The sequence below is a fragment of the Delphinapterus leucas genome, chromosome 4 (assembly GCF_059928025.1).
Source record: "Delphinapterus leucas isolate spDelLeu-1000000601 "Yukka" chromosome 4, BTC_Dleu_Yukka2, whole genome shotgun sequence".
Classification (NCBI taxonomy): Eukaryota; Metazoa; Chordata; class Mammalia; order Artiodactyla; family Monodontidae; genus Delphinapterus; species Delphinapterus leucas.
The window spans coordinates 100,459,097-100,473,699 of NC_143132.1; the positions used below are offsets into that span (position 1 = coordinate 100,459,097).

At 31.7% G+C, this 14,603-nt stretch overlaps 1 protein-coding gene across 1 annotated transcript in view; it reads left to right on the plus strand.

The window, feature by feature from the left end:
* The window catches only part of SI (sucrase-isomaltase), a 100,354-nt gene that overhangs the window by 54,418 nt on the left and 31,333 nt on the right, over positions 1-14,603 (plus strand). The window contains exons 24-32 of the mRNA XM_089910924.1: positions 1,079-1,234; positions 6,078-6,284; positions 7,613-7,767; positions 9,168-9,336; positions 10,957-11,053; positions 11,143-11,255; positions 11,343-11,468; positions 12,960-13,088; positions 14,188-14,298. Of these exons, the coding sequence (XP_089767050.1) occupies positions 1,079-1,234; positions 6,078-6,284; positions 7,613-7,767; positions 9,168-9,336; positions 10,957-11,053; positions 11,143-11,255; positions 11,343-11,468; positions 12,960-13,088; positions 14,188-14,298 (1,263 nt within the window). The remainder of the gene's footprint in view (positions 1-1,078; positions 1,235-6,077; positions 6,285-7,612; positions 7,768-9,167; positions 9,337-10,956; positions 11,054-11,142; positions 11,256-11,342; positions 11,469-12,959; positions 13,089-14,187; positions 14,299-14,603) is intronic.

Consider the following 14,603-nt stretch of genomic DNA (forward strand, 5'->3'; position numbering starts at 1 on the left):
AATGTCATATTTAATCATAATGTTGCTTCAGGTAAAAAATTAATTATTTAAAATGTTAGACAAAAATAATTTAAAACATGGGAGTGATTTTTATTGGCACTTACTTTTCTACCATTCCTATATTCCTAAATATTAGTAATGTTAGCAAAAATTCTAAACTGAGATGTAGGACATTTTCTTAGAGTATTTTTGTCTAGCTTCTAAGTCCTCTGGCCCAGTTTTTCACTTAGGAATTTCCATAAAGATATGTATTGGTTAATTATTTTTTATTAGTAAGTATACTATAATGTATATATTCCTAGGACTATAAGAACTAATCAATAAATAATACAGGTTTATTGAGAACTTTATGACTCTAACAAAGATTATCAAGTGGGCATAATACAAAATTGTTTTATTATATGTTTTTACAATCCCAGTTTATATCTGTTTCTATTTTTATGCTAATGTAAAGATTTACAAAGACACTTATAGATACGTCTTTCTAATTCTCCTGTTCTTGGACACTATCCTTTCACTTTTTTTTCTTTTTGCATAATACCATGTTATCTCCTCTCTAACTTGTCCCTCAAATATTATAAGCAGTGGATAAAATTAGGAAAATAAAAAAATAAATAATATTCCCCTCCTCCCTTTTTCTTCATTGAGGGGACTACTATTTATTTCATACCTGGTATGCCCCAAGCATAATGCCAGGTGTTTTAAATTTCACAGATCATTTATTCATTATCCCCATTTTACAGGAGGAGGAAATTGAAGATAAAACAGAGTAGATAATTTCCCCAGATTCATGAGCGTTAAGTATCAGAACTGAGAATTGAACACATCTGGATTTAAAGATAATGTTTTTCATCAGTATTCTATAATTTCTCATAGTTTTGAGAACTGTCTTGAGATTCTAGCTATTTCAGTGGCATGCCAGGTTTTTTCTTTTCTATTCTTTCTTTTAGTATTATATTAAAATTATTAATGATTTGATCTGAAGAATTGCTGTGGGGTTGCTGCATTTTAAAAATGTTAAGTATTATTAAATTGTCCAGTGGTCAGAAATATTTTAATGTTTTCTTTCTCTTCAAAGAATCTACTAATTTACAATCTCATGTTTAACCTTGGAAGAAACTTTACTGTTCAATGGAATCAAACTTTCTTGGAAGCTGAAAAGTTTACTTGTTATCCAGATGCAGACATTGCAACTAAACAACGCTGTGAAGAACGTGGCTGCTTATGGGAAACGGTAATAAGAATTTTAATTATTCATGATAAGGCTTTCACATAAACATTTCAAAGTAAACCGTATATATTATAATTTTAATTCTACAGCATATAAACTAAATTCAGCTAGAGAAGCATTTAGAATTTGAAATTAGGACTTCTAATAGATAATTTATCTTTATCTTAATTAATTCTCCAAAGACATAATTTAGTAAAAGCCAGACTAAATGGATGTGTAAGTTGCTTTCCAGGCATTTTGGATAGTGTTACTTTATTTAATGAACTAGAACTCTATTTGTTGCACTTTGTTAGATGTTAGTTGTGGCTGACTAGCTTAATTGAGCAAGGTATTATGCCAGTAGGGAGTAGTCTTTCAAAAGCATTGTCTCAAGTTATTAAAATTTCTGAAATTGATTGATGGGCTGTATCTGTTCCACTAAGAGGTGACAATTTCTGCCAGTAATTTTGGTCAAACTTTCAAGAACAGGGCTTCCCTGTTGGTGCAGTGGTCAGGAATCCACCTGCCAATGCAGGGCACACGGGTTCAAGCTCTGGCCCGGGAAGATCCCACGTGCCGTGGAGTAGCTAGGACCGTGTGCCACAACTGCTGATCCTGCGCTCTAGAGTCTGTGAGCCACAACTACTGAGCCTGCATGCCACAACTACTGGGGCCTGCACACCTAGATCCTGTGCTCTCAACAGGAGAGGCCACCACAATGAGAAGCCTGTGCACCACAAGGTAGAGTAGCCCCCATTTGCCGCAACTAGAGAGAGCCCACACACAGCAACAAAGATCCAATGCAGCCAAAAATAAATAAATAAAATAAATTAATTAAAAGAAAAAAATTTTCAACAACAATGATGGTCATTGATAGTAGACGTTTTTACAGAAAGGGATATGGGAAAAGTCCCCTCTTGCTACACTCATTTTATTTTTTAAATTCTGAACTTTTGGTTACATCATTGGGTTTTGTCAGCAAAAAAAGAAATTATTTCATATAATCAATAAATTAAATGCATGTGTTATAACACTGAGAAGAGTCTAGACACATCTGCCAGCAACTTCCCAGAAATGTCTGCACTTATATGAGGGAATATATAGAATCTCTGCCACCAGAGAAATGGCCCTCATTCCTCTCCATTGCTTGATGAAGTAGCATAATCTTTACCATTAGGAAAGTTTATGGAAGAATTGAAGAAAAGAAGTGAGGAGGAGAAATGATAATGAAATCAATAAAAGCCAAATAGTGAAGTATCTTTCCAATATGCCTCCAAAATCTTCTTTTTAAATTCCAACTCTTCATTCAAATCCATACCCATTCTCCATTGCATTCAGTGTGTGGTCACTTACTCTCATTATCAACTGAAACTAACACAACCTTGTTAATCAACTATACTCCAATATAAAAGTTAAAAAAATGAATATAAATGATGGGTACTAAAGCTCCAATAACTTCTAATAAGAAAATGTGAAAACTTTATTTTTCCCATTACTATTACTATTCAACACCTTATAGATTTTTAAGTCAAACAAGTGAAGCTTTAACATTAGAAGTCCATTAAATATGATAATTTAGAAAATTTATGTTTCTTTAGACCATCCTGTTTATTCATTGATTCATTTAACAAATACTTGAGAACTACTATGTTCTAGGCACTGTTCTAGATGAAGAAAATAAACAAAACCCTCTTCCCTGATAGAGTTTATATTCTAGTGTGGGAAAACAAATAGATAACCTAAAAAATTATGTTGTATGTTAGATAAGTATTATGGAGAACAATAAAGCAGAAAAGGAGAAGGGGGCAGAGAATGACAGTGGTGTTACTTTAATGATTGTACACAGAAGGTTTCTTTGAGGAGGTGGCATTTGTTAAAAGAGTTGAAAGAAAGGAAGGAATAATATTCCATAAAGAAAATACATCAACCTGAAGTGCATCTGAAGTAAGAATGTACCTGGTATAGTCCACAAACAGCAAGGAGGCCATCGTGTCTGAAACAGAATGAGTGAATGGAAGAACAGCAGAAGATGAAATTATAGACATATGGGAACAAATAATGTAGATCAATTACTTAGACCATTTTTAGGATTAAGATTTTTACTCTGAGATAGAATACTTCTGGAGAGTTTTGAAAAGATGAATGAGAAAATTAAATTTCCATCTTAATAGGACCATAATGGCTTCTGTGTTGAGAACAGACTGTTAGAAGAATAAGGCAGGGAGACCAGGAAAGAGGCTGTTACAGTAATCAAAATAAAATATTGGTAGATTGAGCCACAGTGGTAATGGTAGAATTAGTAATAAGTGTTTGACTTTTCTGCATATTTTTAAGATAAAGCCAAAATGTGTTGTTCCTTGATTGGATATAGAATATGAGAGAAGAGTAAAAATGACTTCAAGTTTTTGGTTTAAACAGCTGGAAAAAAGAAAGTTGATAGTAACAAAGATTGACAAAACTGCGGAAACGAACATGGAGGGAAGGAGTTAAGATTTAGACAAATTAAGGTTGAGGTACTCAGTACAAATCCAAGTGCAGTTTTCCAACTGTGAGATGTAAACTGATGAAACTGAAAATTTTATATCATTGGTAAGATCTAAAATTTAGAGTCAGCATATATACAGTGTTTAAAATCATGTGATGAGAGGACATCATCAAAGGAATGAGCTTGAATAGAAAAGGGAAAAGGTCAAAAACTAAACCCTGAATCATCCAACATTTAGACTCAGGGAAATGGTAAGGAACCAGGAAAGAGACTGAGAACAAATTGTAAAAGAAGTACGTTGAAAACAAAGAAAATGTTGCTTCCTGTCAGCCAAGTGAACAAGGCATTTCAAGACAGAGAAAATTATCAACTGTGCAAATTATACTTATAAATCAGTAAAATAAGAACTAGAAACTGAAGTATGGATTTGGCAGCATGGAAGTCTTTGGTAACTATTACAAGAGAAATACTGATGGAGTGCTGGGAGTTAAAGCCTGGTCAGAGTGAGAATGAGATTCCAGTAAGAATGAAGAGACAAATTAGAGATAGTGAATATGGCGAACCTTTTATATTTTGCTCTAAGGAAAGCATAAAAAAATAGAGCAGTAATTAGAGAAATGAGTGAGGTGACAGTTTCTTTTAAGATGGGAGAAATCAAATTGGTTTATGCCATTGAGAATAACCAATAATAAGTAGAATATTAGTGATGCAGGACAGAGAATTGAGAATTGCAGGAGAAATGTCTTCATTGGCAAGGAGGCGTGGGATTGGGTGCACAAATGAAATGGTTCACCTTAGATAGAAGTGTAGACCATACATATTTTGTAACAGGAGGTAAAGAGGTGGGTGGGTAGTTGTGGTGTTTCGTTCTGATTTTTCTCCCAATTGCTTTCCTTTCCATACTAAAATACTAACGAAAATCATTAGGAGATGATGAGAATAGGGAGGGTTTTTGTGACGGGAGAAAAAAGGAAAATGTTTTTCAGGGCAGTGTGATAGTGAGTGAACTAGGCAAATATAGTATGATTGATCTTTTGGACCCACTCTAACTTTTATGATTATATAAATGGAGAGCAGTCTACATGATTGTGTGCATTTTTCAAGCCATTCAGCCACACAGTTGTAGGCACTGAGAATGTAGAGGATAGGTTTTTTTCCCAGTATTGTTGTTTTGCAACTGAGTGTAAGAAAGCAAGTGAGGGACATAGGGATTGAGATTATATGAAAAGGGGTGGTGTAGATGAGATTTATACAGTTTCCATAAATTAAATCACAAGATTATTTTCATCCTAACTACAAAAAATAACAATGCTGATAAACTACCAAGAAAGATAAATGAGAAGACATAAAATGATAAAGGGAAAGTGATACTGGGCAGAAAGATAGCTATGAAGCAGACATATACAGACTTTCTAAAGTCGATCATTTTCCTGGTTCCATTGGCACTCGATTCCATGCCTTTGGAATGAAAGTGAAGTATTCCTATCAGTTAAGGATTGCCTGAAGCTGAAGTATCAGAGACCTAAAATCTGATTTGGTTAAACAAGACAGGATTTATTTTTCTATTACAGAAAAAATCCCAGGCCTAATATTCTGGTATCTAAATGTTGTCAGTGTTCCCTATTTATCATTTGTCTTTCATCCACAAAGTTTTATTATACAATTACATATGCAGCATTCCAGGCCTGGAAGGTGGAAGAGCAAAGGCTATCCTAATTTAATCAGCTTATATCCTTTTCTTTTAAGGAGGTTTGGCAGGGGGGTGTCACATACAACTTCCTCAAAAGAGACTGGGAAATATAGATGGGCACATTGCTTCTTCCAACAATATATTAATTTAATAAGAAAGACCAATTAGCCCTGATCTTTGGCCACAGTTCCTATTATAATACTGGTAAGGATGTAATTAACCAATAGAAATACCAGTCATGAAATAAAGAATAATATACTTTGATTATAAGTAAAAGAAAAGAACTTTATATTCATGCCACTCTGAGGATTATTGTAGAGTCATTTTACACACAAAAAAAGGCAGTAATCAATAAGAAGTGTAAAAACAAGCTTGGGATCAAAAGTTATGAGTAATATACTTAATTATGTTCAGAGACAACACAATCATCTATATTCTGAATTAAAAAACTATGACATTTGATTGTTCTGCTCTACCTATCTTTAGAGTCAAAATATAAATATTCTAAACATTTTAGTACACGGTATGTCATGTTACCTAATAGATATTTTGTGCTATGACTGCAATTTCATTTTACTATTAAACAATAACATTTGTAAATCATACAACATGTGATTGACATGTCTACCTTATTATTTTTTTAAATATTACAATGCTTACAATTTCTGACAATGAACTTGTCTTGTTTTTAGGCTCCTTTAGGATCCAAAGCACCTGAATGTTACTTTCCTAAAGAAGACAACTCTTACTTAGTCCAGTCAACTCATTACTCATCAGTGGGTATAACAGCTGACCTCCAGCTGAATACTGTAAAAGCTCGAATAAAGCTACCTTCTGATCCCATCCCAACTCTTCATGTGGAGGTGAAATATCATAAAGATGATATGCTGCAGTTTAAGGTATGTTTAATATAAACTATCTCAATGCATGATTCATCTCTCAAGGCAGATTTTAAATAGATTTGGTGCTTGGGTTTTTCATGTAATACTAAGGATTATTAACTGGGTTGATGACATTTTAATTCTATAAAGTAAAGCTTTTTTTTTTCCTACAGAGCTCATAGCTAGATGAACAGTAAATAAATTTTTTTTGTTTTTGCTAGCTTTGTGAATAATTAAACATATAGTGGTGATTTTTTAGTTATTTAAATTCTTGATAAATTGATAAATCACTTAGAATTGGACTATGTTGGTTGTCCCATTAAAATAAACAAAACAGAAAAAAATAAACACAATAGGATGCTTACTGTTTCCATTATTTCTTTTTAAACAGTGATCTGAATTTTCTGGCCAATGCAATAAGAAATACAAAAGAGATAATTTCTTTCAGTAGTTACACTTAGCAATTATTTTTTACTTAAGAGCTCCAAGGGAATCCATTAAGAAAACTATTAGAAATAGTACAGACTCATATATGACAAATGGAAAGCAATTTCAGCTCATACAATCAAGAAAAATATTAAGACCTCACAAGCAGACATTTAACAGAAGAAGAAATAAAATTTGGAATAAAATATTAAAGTAATACTCATTAAAAATAAAAGGAACTAAAGGCAAACACAAAGAATGGGAAAGCTAAATTTGAATAATCGTGTAGAAAATGGTTTATCCTCATCAGCAAGGAAATAAATGATGGTTTGAGAAATAAATGCTTTTTAGTTTAACATATAACAGTATTAGACTACACATTTTAGTGAGAATATTAATTAGTACACTAATTCTGGAAAACAATTTACCAATAGTTTATCAAGGATCCTACAAATGTTAGAATACTCTGACCTAATATTATCACTTATAAGTAATGTACTGAGGAAATAAAGACATGAATGAAGATAAATTAGCATTAATATTCATTGTAAGATCATATATAAGGCAAAAATATTAAAACAACTTTGTCTAACCATGAAGTGATAAATAATTTTGTGTATGCATATAAATGAATATTTAGCTTTAAAGTTCTCTTTCTGAAGATTTCTCATTGTGTGGAAAAATGAATTATAAAACATTAAAACAGGTAAAATACAGTACATAATTTGAGTCCATTACATATCTATGTATGTGTATGGAATTCTATATAGATATATGGACCATGGATACAAAATTAGGAATTATGATAAGAATTCTAAATATTCTTGTTTGAACCATTATTTAAATTAGTTAATTACATGTACCTAATATGTTGGCAATAAGAACTAAACATGTCTGTTTTCATTATCTCTCTGTAATAGATTTATGACCCCCAAAATAAGAGATATGAAGTTCCGGTACCATTAAACATTCCAGCTACACCGACAAGTACTTATGAAAATAGACTTTGTGATGTTGAAATCAAGGAAAATCCTTTTGGCATCCAGATTCGAAGGAGAAGCACAGGAAGAATTATGTAAGTGATTCAATTATTTGATATGAAGGATATTTTCACTGTGCTAGCATGTCATCACACCAAAAGTGGTTTTAGGTGTATGTATTAAATAATTTGGCTTATATTGACATTTAAAAACTAAAGTCAGCAAATCATTAACAGTTGGTGTAAAATTTTATTTACACTTTGGATGTGATGAATTTCATTATTAAATATCAGACCCATTCTTCTAATCAAGTTGAGAACCAAAACCAAGACTCCTATTGAAAAGCATGATGAGTGTTGTCAAAATAAGTAGTTGGAAATGTGTTATGTAAATATTTTATTAGAACTATTGAAATTGGAGTTTTTTGGTCCTGGAATTTGATAAAGTTAATACTATGTTTGTCAGGAATTGATGAAAGGAAATTAAGATATACACATATATATATGTTTTTATGTCTAATGAATAAATATAAATTTTAAAATATTACCTTTTTTTGGTAAAAAGCTCTACAAACTACAGTGTATTAAAAGATAGTTCTATGTAATTTAAGCTTGCCCTGCTATCCTTTACAAGATGCTGTCATGATGTGTTCAGGTATTGTCAGTATGGATACAAATAATGAAGAAAATTATGTTTATATTGTTTTAAAGTTTTTAAATTTTGTTGTTATGATAATAGTTTTGTTCCAAAGGATAAGAAGCAAAATGATTTTGTAGAAAATTCCTGATGCAGAGGCATTATTTATTGATTTTCAGGAAGCATTATTCTTTAGTAAATACTTTTCCAAAATCATTAATATAAAAATTTGAATATGTCTCAAATTCTTTTTAATACTTATGTTTCCTTTCTCTGCCAACTTTCTTTTCTTCTTCTTTTATCTTCTTCTTGCAAATGACATTCTCTGTAACACATTTCTTCTGGATTTCTTCATAAACACATGGTTTTATAAATACAAAACAAAAGAAGAAGAAAATTATTGGGAATAGTAATAGAGTTTAGAATTAAAATATCCATTATACCTTATACTTTATTTTGATATTGATTTCTTTTTATTCTATATGTAGTAAAAATTTACTGATTATCTCAAGGGAACAGGATAATAAAGGACTCTCAACTCCTAGGACATATATTACTTCTAGGTCATATATTACTGATAACTTTATATTAATTTTATTTTAAAAAGCAATATATGTCTAAAGATAAACATGTAGCCATAATATGATTATGAATATATGAAACATATTTTAGATATTCCTTAACTTAGCCAAAAAAATGTATTGGAAAAATTATCTATTTCCGTTTGTATCTGGGTATGATAGGCCTATAGAGAAAAATACAATTGATTTTTATAACACCTAAGAAAGAATTACCATTATTATTTGTGATACTATTTGTATGTGTATACAGGAATAAAATTGTTTTCTTTTGTTTTCAGTTGGGATTCTCGCCTTCCTGGATTTGCTTTTAACAACCAGTTCATTCAAATATCTACACGCCTACCATCAGAATATATATATGGTTTTGGGGAAATGGAGCACACAGCATTTAAGCGAGATCTGAACTGGCATACTTGGGGAATGTTCACAAGAGACCAACCACCTGGTGTAGGTACCAATATTTGACCACCCCAAGTGGCAACTAAGACCATGATTCAGATCCCAGCCACTTCTCTGTAGGCCTGTACTTAAATATTGAAGCAATGAAAGGGGGCTAGAGATCCAAAGAGCCGCTAGAGTGATTTTCTGAAAAACAAATGAAAAGTCACCATAAATTACAGGTGAAAGTAGAGGATCGAATGGATAACATCATTGACTACAGTGAGAAGTGAGGTTGTGACCCAATTCCTTACCCTCTCAACTGCATAGAAAGAACATTCAGATTCAGAATTCCCTGTCAAATACATGTTTACTTTCAGCTTTTAGAAAATAACTGGCTTCTCCTTGAAATTTTTTTCTACTCCTTAGATAAAGATTTGATGCTTTTTCCTTTGTTACCCTAAGCTGCAGTTGTGCATTTTTATGAGGTTATATTGCAAGTTACAGTTTTAGAAAATGTTTTTATATGTTCATATCACTTTTCCAATGTTTTGTCTTATTAATGGTGTACATTTCATGAGTATTTAATACATTGCACAATTGATATAAACTATAATTATTCTAAACATATAATGGAAAATACATTTTAATAAAAATACTAGCTCATTTCCATTTTCACATGTGATGTGAACTTAAAGGATATATTCAGTATGAGATTATAAATGGTATAATGTCATAACTGCTTTTTATTGTTAGGTGCTCATACAACTTTTATTTGTATCACAATAGTTCAGACTTATAAAGGCTGTTTTTCATTTATTCCACTTGAAAGAATATGTTCTTCCAAAATTTACCTCTTTAAAACCCTTCAGGGACTTCCCTGGCAGCCCAGTGGTTAAGACTCCACGCTCCTACTGCAGGACATGGGTTTAATCCCTGGTCTGGGAAGTAAGATCCCACATGCCCTGTGGTGGGGCCAAAAAAGAAAACCCTTCAACATTAGTATTGGAATTATTAGGTTAATATAACCTTGATTCTCAATATATAAAATTTCTTTCACATACTAATCAGTTACTGAGATTCAGTGTGTGTCAATGATATCAATTTGATTAGGGATCATCAACTTGTAAGCTTTGTAACGTTGACAAGATATTTCATGACCCTGAGTATAGATTTTCTATTCTGAAAAATGAAAAGATCTAGCTGAAAATGAAATTAAATGCTTTGTATATAAACAACATATTATTGTTTAAAATATTATCAAAATATTATATAAACTTAAATATTATCACATTAAGTACTTAAGGAGTTTGAGTACTTTGATCAGTTTAATCATTTATAGAACATTCTATTATTAAAAAAGAAGTACAAATTTATAAATAAATTAAGACACATAACCTGTGAAAAGAAACTCAACTATTCTAAAACCAATGGCTTTTTACATAAGTTAATGTGGCAGTATTTGTGAGTGTTACACATTTGTATATTCATTCACATTCTCTAATGCAGTAATGCTTCAAATAATAAATTATTTTCTAAAAAAATGTGTTTAATTCAATCATAGTTTATGTGTGCAATGAAGGAACATTTAAATTACTATGTTCAATCGTAGAGTGAATTTAAATATTACATTTACAAAATTCACATTCTGTTATTATTTAAATATATATTATGTTTTTTTAATTTTAGTATAAACTTAATTCCTATGGATTTCATCCCTATTACATGGCTCTGGAAGATGAGAGCCATGCTCATGGAGTTCTCTTACTTAACAGCAATGCAATGGGTAAAACAATTTTTTTTAGTTTAACATATTTTATGTGACTTTAATAAAATAATAACAGATTAAAATGTAATCATATTTTGGACTTCCAGATGTTACATTTCAACCAACTCCCGCTCTAACATATCGCATAATTGGAGGAATCTTGGACTTTTATATGTTTTTGGGCCCATCTCCAGAAGTCGCAACAAAGCAATACCATAGAGTATGATTGCACATTTTAAAAAAATATAAAGTTTTTTAATAATATAAAGTCATTCTCTTTGTTCACAAATAATTTTTTTTTTCAAAGGTAATCGGCCAACCAGTCATGCCACCTTATTGGGCTTTGGGATTCCAGTTATGTCTTTATGGGTACAGAAATACTTCACAAGTTGAAGAAGTATATAATGACATGGTGGCTGCTCAGATCCCCTATGTATGTATATCAATTTTTAAAACGGTGTTAAATATGTCATCTATAAAATCAGAATGAAATAAAAACATATACTTTAAAATTATTTTAAGCATTTGGCAAAAATCAGTGCTGGTTAGTAGCACCAAATGAATTGGATATGAGATCTTATTAGTAGTCTTTATCAGATGGATAACATAAAGGGATAATACCATTCCTTTTCCTTCTTTCTCACCTGTTCCATGACTGTGTGTTGTACTAAACAAGTCACTGTGCACTTGCTTTTCTCTCAGAAGCTTTGGGTCTCGTAGGTAGTCAAACACATTTCTTCTCTTCTCATTAAATGAGAGTAAGAGTCCATAGGAACCTATTTCATCAACTAATGTGACAAATTACAGAAAAAGAATTCGAGGTGAAACAATTATTTTTGCCATGGAATAGACAATGGTTGTCATATTAGAATACAGAATTAGTGGGCTTGCAGAATATCTTCTTCCCTCAGTGTTTGGGAAACTAAATATTCTTAAGTATCCAGAAATAATCACTTCCTGTGATTTTTACTTTTTAGGAAGAGTAAGGAATCTCAGGGATCCTCCTGGTAACATCTAAACATTGAAATCTAGAATGCTTTGTATATAAGAACTCATTCTAAGAAGAGTAAGAAGGACCTTATTTATAAGACATCAGTACCTATAGTAGAATCCAATATATGGTTCCTGAATACATTATTATAGGGAAACTAATTGTTTAGGTTGACAATGTAGCAATACGCAAGTGAAAAAAATGTTTTAAAAAAGGAGATTTTTTTCATTATTAGATCTACTATGCTAGCCATATTTTTATAACACCTAGAAGAAGAAATTGTCAACAGAAAATAATGTTTTAAAATGTTATTTAGGCCTAAATTAAAGATTTCATAAAGCATTTATTACTTTAAATATATTTGTAAATACCTACTTGTAAACAATATTTTGCTTATTTAAGCTTGGGCTGTTATTTCAAAAGTGACTTTGGTGGATAATAAAAGAATAATTTTATAATTATTGATGGATTCACTAATAATTCTTTCTTCCCCTTTGGCAATATTAGAATTATTTGAAATTATCCCATATTTGCTTTGTGTTTCCAGAAATAGAGCAATACCTATTTCTATATATTGTACAAAATTCCAAATTGCCATTTAATATAATTTCATAACCTCATAAGTCCTTTACTCCTGTGTCTTCCTATTTCCTTTGGAAATTATATAACAAAAGATACTGATTTGAAAGAATTTGTACTTCTAAATCAAAATTACTATTAATGAACTGTTAACAAAACAGAGCACTAACACGAACTTGCTCTTAGAATATTTTGCATCTAAACATGCTACTTTTATTTCTTGAACATTACATTACTTGATTAATTCTCTTAGGAATTGAAACTTTCATATTGCTATTATTTTCATAAGTATAACAGAATGTGACAAACTCCCTCTATTGAATCTTACCCCACTAAAATTCTTATATCTTTCAGGATGTTCAATACACAGACATTGATTACATGGAAAGGCAACTAGACTTTACGATTGATGAAGAATTCCGTGACCTTCCTCAGTTTGTTGACAAAATAAGAAGTGAGGGGATGAGATACATTATTGTCCTGGTCAGTGTTTATATTTTATGTTCTATCTGAGCCTTATTATCTTAGTTTTGTTAAGATTTCTCTCCTGAACGAGGAAGGAAAAGGTGTTTCAAAATATGAAGTATATAATTTTGGATTGTACTCCCAAATCTAAATCTTTCTTCCTTTAACACTTCATTTCATTTACGTGGCTGCCACAGGCTACCTTCATTCTTAGGTGTATCCTTAGAGATTTAAGACTAAATAAAGCTGGGAATCAAAGGCAGTTTGTTTTCTAGTAATCACCCAAGCTACAGACTGGTCTCAATTTACAGACACTATCACAAAGTGATGATGGATTTTCTATTCCTATACAATTCTCAACTTATTCTCTGGGACTGCTTCTTATGCTTGTCATGTTTAAAATTTTTCCTTCAAATTAGTGATTCAGGGGCTTCCCTGGTGGCACAGTGGTTAAGAATCCGCCTGCTAATGCAGGGGACACAGATTTGAGCCCTGGTCCGGGAAGACCCCATATGCCACGGAGCAACTAAGCCTGTGCGCCACAACTACTGAGCCTGTGCTCTAGAGCCCGTGAGCCACAATTACACTGAGCATGTGTGGCACAACTACTGAAGCCCGCGTGCCTAGAGCCTGTGCTCTGCAACAATAGAAGCCATCACACTGAGAAGCCCGCACACTGCAACAAAGAGTAGCCCCCGCATGCCACAAGTAGGGAAAGCCTGTGCGCAGCAACGAAGACCCAACGCAGCCATAAATAATTTATTTTAAAAAGTTAGTGATTCAGTGGGAAGAATATTTCATCAGTATCTTACAGAAAGCAAGGTAGGTAGCCAGAAATCCCATGGATATATAAAACCAAAGCAAAAAACACCTGTAATCTTGCTTGAAATCATAGCTAATACATTTTCAAAAGTTCTTAAATTTTCCTTCTAGGGAATTTCGAAGGCAATCTAACTAGAACAAAAAAGTGTATGCCATCAGTCCCTTTGTCAGTCCATGTGAGAATACAATATAATGATAATCTAATAATGGAAAATTGTAACATTTTATTACAGCTACTCAAGTGGCTATACTTTTATACCATAGTTACCTGGATTGTATTTCATTTTAATTTTAGGATCCAGCAATTTCAGGAAATGAAACGAAGCCTTACCCTGCCTTTGAAAGAGGACAAGAGAAAGATGTCTTTGTCAAATGGCCTAACACCAATGATATTTGTTGGGCAAAGGTACTGAATTGATATCTTGAAATAAAATAAGTATAAAAATACTATTTGAAACTTTCTATTTAATTAAGCCACAGTTAAAAATATATTCATAGGGAGAGATGTAATGACTTAATAGGTAATAAATAAAATAATACTCTTTGAGTTCAATCCAAATTATTAGAAACAAAGAAAGAATTTATATGTCCTATGTCCAAATACTATTTGTTTCATCTTTAAATTGTCTTTTATTGTATTTCTTGGTACCTGTTGTGTTTTATTATAAAACTGACATTAATAATATGGTTATTCGCTATTCTATACTACAT